At 42.0% G+C, this 9,178-nt stretch overlaps 1 protein-coding gene across 1 annotated transcript in view; it reads left to right on the forward strand.

Annotated features, from left to right (window-relative positions):
- Window positions 1–1,196: 1,196 nt before the first annotated feature.
- Window positions 1,197–9,178, forward strand: part of LOC143031048 (uncharacterized) — a gene marked incomplete at its 3' end in the record, with an annotated part of 8,009 nt that continues 27 nt past the window's right edge. Inside the window, 4 exon segments of the mRNA XM_076194423.1 lie at window positions 1,197–1,356; window positions 3,047–3,186; window positions 6,294–6,407; window positions 8,995–9,178. The exon segment at window positions 8,995–9,178 is cut by the window's right edge and continues 27 nt beyond it. Coding sequence (XP_076050538.1) covers window positions 1,230–1,356; window positions 3,047–3,186; window positions 6,294–6,407; window positions 8,995–9,178 — 565 coding nt within the window.

Here is a 9,178-nt window from a genome sequence, read left to right on the forward strand (position 1 = left end):
TATCTATCTAAACATTTTTTCTGTATCTACAAAGTACAATGGATGGACTGAGTCTAGACACTCAGTATCCATGCATGGGATAATTCTTACATAAGATTGACAAAAAACAGAAAGCATAAAGGAAATATGTGATAAAGAAATAGAGTATTGACATATGTTGATTTGGAGGTTGACAATGTTAGACGGAGACGTGTCTTGCTTTGCCATGCATTTGGGCGTGGTCTGAAACGCCTGGCTCCTATTGCCACTGTCAGGTCCGATGACAATGGATGGTCCCTTGAGAGTTAGATCCGAGCACAATGGAGGGTCCCTTAAGAGTTGTATCTGAGCACAATGGAGGGTTCCTTGAGAGTTGTATCTGAGCACAATGGAGGGTCCCTTGAGAGTTGTCTGAAGACGTCGGAGTTCTCTCTCACTCCACATGCGTGGGTACGCGCGTGTGCACGCTAGACATCTAAAAGACTGACTCTTCCTTTCAACCATCTTGCAACACCTTAAACGTCTTCTTTATCAGCACACCAGGGGTGGTGGTGTGAATTCTTAACGCCACGCTGACGTCATTACGACAGACGGACCCCCCTGCCACCGTTTTCTATTCACGTCTTCAACACAGTGACGCTTTCGTTCGCCGTCGGGTGATTTTATTCAAATCGGGAGAGCCTCCCTATCTGAATGGAAGCATTTGGTAGCAGTCAGAAGAATATAATTAGTCATCAACAGTTAGCAATTAGCAATAAACAATTAGCAATTAACATGTTACAATTAGCAATCAACATATTACAATTAGCAATTAACATTTTATAATTAACAATTAGCAATTAACAAATAGAAATTAACAACTAGCAACTAACAATTAATAACTAACAATCAGCAATTAATAATTAACAATAAGTAACAATCAACAACTAACAACAATTAACAACAATCAGCTATTAACAATTGACAATCAATTATTGATAACTCATAACTCATACCTCATAACACGTATCTCATAACTCATAATTCACAACTTATAGCTCATAGCTCATAACTCATTACCCATAACTCATGATTTATGACTTATAACTCATAATTTATTAACAGTGATGAAAGAGGAGAACAATGCCTCTCCCCACTGGCACCAAAAAGGTGATGAGAAATGCCAAGAGAGATAAGAAAAACACTCTTATCTAATCGGTCCAAGATAGCTGGCGATAACTGGCGAGCGAGCGGGATAGCGGAACACCCGCATGTCCTGGTACCAAGGCGACTCAGTCCTGGCCCAGATAGAACATAGAACGCGGCGGGCCGCGCACAGAAACAAGAAAATAACAAATAACAAACCCCAAAAACAACCAAGCGCCAGGAACCAAAGTGGTAATTATCGAATTATAAATACATGCGTGTGTATTAATTGAAGAGTCTGTGTTTACATGTGTCTTTGAGTGTAACAGGAGGCAATTGCGTATGTCTTCGTCCTCTGGGTAAGAGAGAGAGAAAGGGCCACTTAATTCCTAGCCACACATTGAAGATTCTCGTGAAGTGTTTTGGATCTAAAAATCTGGTCGACGACTTCGCTACGTCATTCTACACATCCTTAAGGACAATTCAACAATGTGTCTAATGATCGTACAGATATAACTTCTCTTAGTTCGTTATTTAGTGTGTCAATATATGAAGCCAAGGTGATTTGACGTTTGGAGAGTCCGGAAATGAAATTTTGTAACCGAAGTCGTTTCTACCAAAACGAACTCGCTTAAGTCGTGATAGCGTGACAAGGGCTTAAGTTACCTAATTTACTCCAAGGGTATTTGAGATACCAAGACAAAAAAGAAAGAAAAAAATCTCATTAGATGTGAAATGAAACGACTGTGAGGTGGTTTGCTGTCAAACCAGGCTCCTGATTGGTTGTTCGATTGCAAGTGATTGGTGGAAAAGTGTGGAGGGTTTTCCTTTGGCGACGTACAGCTCGGGCGAGTGGCAACTATGATGAACATACACATGGAGAAACAAATAAGTTTTATTTGTTGTTCTTATAATTATTGTTAATGTTATGATTATTTGATTTTTTTTTATTAATGTCAGTTATTAATAGTAATGATAATGGTAATAGCATTATCAAAGTTAGTCATTTTTGCTATTATTGATCATTATTGTTATCTTTGTTATTATTTTTTTATCATTCTATTTTTATTAGTGTTACTTCTATTATTAATATCCTTATTGTTATTATTATTTCTATCACTATTGTCATTATAACTTCCATTACTATTATTATTTTTTATCATAATTTTCTTTTTATAATCATTGCAATCTTTGATATTATTATTTGTACTTTTATTATAATTTCTACTATCATTATCATGCTATCATTATCACTATATAATCATTATTATGCAATGATTTTACAACTAAATCTCACTATTAGATCATCATCATCATCATCATCATCATCATCATCATCATCATCATCATCATCATCATCATCATCATCATCATCATCATCATCATCATCATCATCATCATCATCATCATCATCATCATCATCATCATCATCATCATCATCATCATCATCATCATTATTTATTATTATCATTATTATTTATTATTATTTATTGTTTATCATCATTTATTATTATTTATAGTTTTGTTATTGCTATTGTTGTTATTGTTATTATTGATACTATATTATTTCATATTTATGTAGTTATTTATTTGTTTATTCATTTACCTAATCATTTCTTTATTCATATTATCTTTTTTGTTTATTACTTTATATGTTTATTTATTTATTTGCTTATTTATTATTTATTATTATCTATTTCTTTGTTCATTGATCTATTTTTACTTATTTATTTATTTACATTTGTGTATTTATCTATTTATCTATTACTTCATTTATTGATCTATTTAATTATTTTCTTATCTTTATTTATTTATCTCTTTATTTATCATTTATATATGTATATTCTTATTTACCTATTTATTTATCTACCTATTTGCTTATCTTATTGTATTATAACAATACTTTAGTAAAAAAGTAACGAGAGGATTACCTTTATTACAGACCGCGAAAAGGAGCCGGGAGCGCCCCGTCGCGTCGTCACCGCCGCCATGAGGACGACCGAGAACAAGATCGTGGCGTCGTCCCACCTCGCCCTCGTCCTCCTCCTCCTCCTCGTCGTCGCCTTCGTCGACGTCGCGCAGGTAATGTCATGACTTGGGTTAGAGATGACTAGGAGGAGGTGGTGGAAGAGGAGGAGGAGAAGGAGGAGGAGGAGGAGGAGATAGAGGAGGTGGAGGAATAGGACAAAGAGGAGGAGGAGGAGGTAGAGGAGATAGAGGAGGAGGAGGAGGTAGAGGAGGAGGCGGCGGACGAAGACGAAGAGGATTGGAGGAGGATCAGGAGGAGGAGGAGGTCGAGGCGAAGGAGGAAGAGGAGAGGAACGAGGAGGAGGAGGTAGAGGAGGAGGAGGAGATAGAGGAGGAGGAGATGGAGGAGGGAGACTAGGCGGATAGAGGAGGTGGAGAGCGGAGAATCAGGAGGGCACAGAGAAACGGAGAGAGAAGAATTGCGAGAATTATGGAGGGAAGGGAGGAGGAAGGAGGGGATATGCCGGAAATGGAGATTGAGAGGCGAAAGAGGGCGAGAGAGAGAGAGAGAAGAGGGAGGGGAGTGAGAGAGAGGAGGGAGGGGAGAGAGATGCGGAGGGAGAGAGAGAGAGAGAGAGAGGAAGAGTGGAGAGAGGAGAGGATAGAGTAGAGGAGAGAGAGAGAGGAGGGGTGATGGAGGGGATGGAGGAGGGATGGAGTAGAGAGGGAGAGGATGATGGAAGGGAGAGGTGAAGGACGGAGGGAGAGGATGGAGGGAGGGAGGGATGGAGGGAGGGATGGATGGAGGAATAAGGGATGGTGGAGGAGAGTCATTCGACCTGGATAATGGAGCTGATGTTTTGGAGGGATGGAGGAGGAGAGAAATCAGATCGTTAGTGTGATGTTAGACACGATTTTTTCGCACTCACGTCATAGTACACACGCACACACACACACACACACACATCATGCAGGTATGAGCATGATATATCCACATGCACGTAGGCGCGCGCGCGCGCACACACACACACACACACACACACACACACACACACACACACACACACACACACACACAACACACACACACACACACACACACACACACACACACATTCGTGGCGCAGTGGTTAGAGTTCCCAGCTGCCACTACGGCGGTCCGGGTTCGAATCCCGACCAGGGCTGAAATAATTTCAGTATCGCTGCACTGCGGGTTGTTACTCCAACTCTCATGGGTAGGGAGTTGAGGGTGTGTTTGCGTGTAAGGTGACAGTATTACCCATAGATCGGTCATATATGAACTCTGAGCTCTCTTCCGGGAGGGAAATAGCTGTCGATCACGAGTCCAACACGTGATCCAAGACCATGGTGAATCACATATACACACAAATACATACATGTACACACGCGAGCGCACACAAACAACATTTGAAGTGATTCCTACTTAGATAACAGATGACACAAAAAAAGATAATGAAAATTGGACCTGCTCTCATTAGAATATGAAAAAAAAGAAAGACATGATATGATTGTTAAAGCGGCTGTACGCTAGGCATTTCCCGCTAGCATGCTACTTGCTTTTGCTATCTCGTTTTGAGTAGCAACGAGTTCGGTTACGATATTTTTTGTTTTCCAGATTTCCAAATGTCAAATTACTTTTGCGTCGTATAGTGACAAGCTGAATGACGAATTAAGAGAAGTTAAGCTCATACGGAAGGCTAGAATATTGTAATCGAGGTAGTTTGTATTTAAACGAGGTAGCAAAAGCAAGTAGCATGCTAGTTAGTTTAGGTCAGTGAAAGGTGTGGACAGAATGGAAAGGGAGAATCTCTTGGTTTGGGACGGTGAAGAAAAAAAAAAATAAAATAGAAATTAGAAATAAAATAAAATAAAATAGATGAATAAATAAATAAGATAAAATAAATAAATGAATGAATAAATGAGTAAATAAATGAATAAATAAATAAATAAATAAATAAATAAATAAATAAATAAATAAACAAATAAATAATAAATAAATATATAAATAATAAGATAAAATAAAATAAAGCAAAAAAAAATAAGATAAAATTAAACTAAATTAAATTAAATTAAAATCAAATTAAATTAAATTAAAGAGAGAGAACGACAAGGTCTTTGAGAGCTTGAGAGATATAAAAAGAAAAGAAAAATTAAATGTGATGAATAGTAAAGAAATACCCGACATGCACATCACAAAATAAAAAAAAAGGACTAAAGTATCTTTATCAATTAATAACTACAAACAGCCAATCAGTCATTTATGCTTTTTTTCAAGACTGTCTTATTTCTCCGAGGTCAGAGACATCATTCAGTTATGCAGCCTACAATTCCATAGCCACTACCTCTATTCACTTTGTATATAACAACGACACAAGCTAACAACGTCTCTTCTAATATAAAATCTTTTTCGTTCATCGTTGTCTTTGTCGCTTCAGTTGTATAAGACCTGTTGGATGTGGGGTGACCCTATAAGAGACCATAGGGCCTACACTAGGCAGTTCCATGTCCCTTATCATCTGTCATCCTTATCCATAAAGCTGTCTTCTCTCCAAACAACTCCTTATTTCAGCGCTCACTACGTGATTACCATTTATCTTATATTATTGCCATTTATCTTATATTATATGCTATTTATTTTATATTATTTGTTTATTTGTTTGTTATTATTTGTCTGTTTGTTTATTATTATTTGCTTGATTTTCATTTATTATTAGTTTTCTGTAAATTTATCATTATTTACTATTTACCTGTTTGTTTATTATTTAACTATACCTATGCATTTATTTGTTTTATTTATTACTATCTATGTTATTTAATCTTAATTTACTTATTTGTCATTATTATATATATTTTTTTCGCATCCGACCTAGTTATGGACCAAAAGGTCTCCTGTCAGTATGCTCCACCTTTGCAAACCTATTCCATTTGTTAACCATCGTTAGGTAAACCATTTCTTGCCTATTTCCTTCTTAATCCTAAATTAATCCCATTAAGCTTTATCACTACGTATCGTGACCTAACATACCTCGCTCTCATCACCTTTGACCCAGGTCACCCTAGGTCACCTCGAATTCTTCGTCTTTCGAGAGAGTGTAAGTTAAGGTGCCTAATCCTGACTTCGTATAGTCTTTTTCTAAGTTCTTGTATTATCACTGACCCTACTCATCTCCCCCCCCCTTTTCGTCCTCTTTCCCCCCCAGGGGGAGACACAACTCAACTGCTGGGGGATGGACTGTGGGAGTGCCCTCGAGATGGAGTGCTGTAACTTCTCCATTGGCAAATGCTGCAACAAACAGAAGACCTACTGCAATGAGGTAAGCAAGATTTTCACCCTGTTCCTCCTTCCCCCTTCCTCCTTCCTTCTTCCTTCTTCCTCCTTTCTCCTTTCTCCTTTCTCCTTTCTCCTTTCTCCTTTCTCCTTTCTCCTTTCTCCTTTCTCCTTTCTCCTTCCTCCTTCTCCCTTCCCCCTTCCTCCTTCTCCCTTCCCCCTTCCCCCTTCCCCCCTTCACCTTCCCTCCTTTACAGCCTTCCTCTTTTCCCCTTTCCCCGCCCCTTCCCTTTCCCCTTCCTCCTTTCCCCTTTCCCCTTCCCCCTTCCCCCTTCCCCCTTCCCCCCTTCCCCCTTTCCCCCTTCCCCCTTCCCCTCCCCCTTCCCCCTTCCCCTCCCCCCTTCCCCCTTCCCCTCCCCCCTTCCCCCTCCCCCTTCCCCCTTCCCCCCTCCCCTTCCCCCTTCCCCTCCCCCTTCCCCCTTCCCCCTCCCCTTCCCCTTCCCCCTTCCCCCTTCCCCTTCCCCCTTCCCCCTTCTCCCTTCCCCCTTCCCCTTCCCCTTCCCCCTCCCCCTCTCCCCTCCCCTTTCCCCTCCCATTACCCTTTCCCCTTCCCCTTTCCTCTCCCCCTTTCCTCTCCCCCTTTCTTTTCCCTTTCTACTTCCCCTTTCCTCATTCTCCTTTCTCTATCCCCCTTTCCCCATCACCGTCCTACCCTTCCTCCTGCCCTTCCTCTTCCCCTTCCTCCTGCCCTTCCTCTTCCCCTTCCTCCTGCCCTTCCTCTTCCCCTTCCCCTTCCTCTTCCCCTTCCACTTCCCCTCCCTCCTCCCCTCTCCCCTCCTCCCCTCTCTCCCTCCTCCCCTCTCCCCCTCCTCCCCTCTCCCCCTCCCCTCTCCCCTCCTCCCCTCTCTCCCTCCTCCCCTCTCTCCCTCCTCCCCTTTCTCCCTCCTCCCCTTCTCTCTTCCCTTTCTCTTTTCCCTATTCCCCTTTCTCCCCTTTTTCCTCTCATCCTCTCTACCCTTTCCCCACTCCTTCATTCTCACTTGTTCTCATTTTCAATTCTCTCTCACAGTCTCACGCCTTTCGCACTCTTACTCACATTCTCACTCACTGATCTACTCTCTCACTCCTTTTTCACTCTCTCACTGGCATACACTCTCACTCTAGTTACGTTCTCATTCCTTTCTCAATCTCTCACGGATCCATACTCTCACTATTTATTTATATTTCTACTAATTTCTCACTCAGTCGCTCACTCAATCTCACCTTGCATTCTCACTCCTCTCTCATTCTTCCTTTATTCACATTCTCACTCTTTTCTCACTCCATCCTCCTACCCTACCTCTTTACTCACACTCTCACTCTTTTCTCACTCAGTCGCTCACCCTCTCTTACACTTACCTCACTCACATTCTCACTCTTTTCTCAGTTACTCACTCTCACTCTTACTTCACTCACATTCTCATTCTTTTCTCAATCAGTCGCTCACCCTCTCTCACTCTTACCTCACTCACATTCTCACTCTTTTCTTACTCAGTAACTCACCCCCTCTCACTCTTACCTTACTCACATCCTCACTCTTTTCTTACTCAGTTACTCACCCTCTCTCACTCTTGCCCAACTCACATTCTCACTCTTTTCTCACTCAGTCGCTCACCCTCTCTCACGCTTACCTCACTCACATTCTCACTCTTTTCTCACTCAGTCCCTCATCCCCTCTCACTCTGTCCCTCATCCCCTCTCACTCTTACCCAACTCACATTCTCACTCTTTTCTCACTCAGTCGCTCACCCTCTCTCACGCTTACCTCACTCACATTCTCACTCTTTTCACACTCAGTCCCTCACCCTCACTCACGCTTACCTCACTCACATTCTCACTCTTCTTTCACTCACATTCTCACTCTTCTCTCACTCACATTCCCACTCTTCTCTCACTCAGTCCTTCACCCTCTCTCACTCTTACCTCACTCACATTCTCACTCTTTTCTCACTCAGCCCCTCACCCTATCTCACACTTACTTCACTCACATTCTCACTCTTTTCTCACTTAGTTCCTCACCCCCTCTCACTCTTACCCAACTCACATTCCCACTCTTTTCTCACTCAGTCGCTCACCCTCTCTCACGCTTACCTCACTCACATTCTCACTCTTTTCTCACTCAGTCCCTCACCCTCACTCACGCTTACCTCACTCACATTCTCACTCTTCTTTCACTCACATTCTCACTCTTCTCTCACTCACATTCTCACTCTTCTCTCACTCAGTCCTTCACCCTCTCTCACTCTTACCTCACTCACATTCTCACTCTTTTCTCACTCAGCCTCTCACACTTACTTCACTCACATTCTCACTCTTTTCTCACTCAGTTACTCACCCTCTCTCACTCTTACCTCACTCACATTCTCACTCTTTTCTCAGTCTCTCACCCTCTCTCACTCTCACCTCACATTCCCACTCTTTTCTCACTCAGTCCCTCACCCTCTCTCACGCTTACCTCACTCACATTCTCACTCTTTTCTCACCCAGTCTCTCACCACCTCTTACTCTTACCTCACTCACATTCTCACTTTTTTCTCACTCCATCACTCATGATCTACCACTCTCTCACGGCGTCCTATCTTCCCCTTTCTTAGACAATGTGCGGAAGCAAGGCAGACAGTTGGTACTGTGGGACCTGCCATTCCTTTATTGACAACGATTGCTGCAACGACAGGCTAACCATCTGCCGTGGAACCACCTGTGGCTACAAAGAGGACTACGAGTGCTGTCCAGATGGCTCACCAAGGTCCTGTTGCTCCATTCTGCCGCCTACGGTGC

Source organism: Oratosquilla oratoria, chromosome 1 (assembly GCF_046742065.1).
Source record: "Oratosquilla oratoria isolate Oo_2021 chromosome 1, ASM4674206v1, whole genome shotgun sequence".
NCBI lineage: Eukaryota > Metazoa > Arthropoda > Malacostraca > Stomatopoda > Squillidae > Oratosquilla > Oratosquilla oratoria.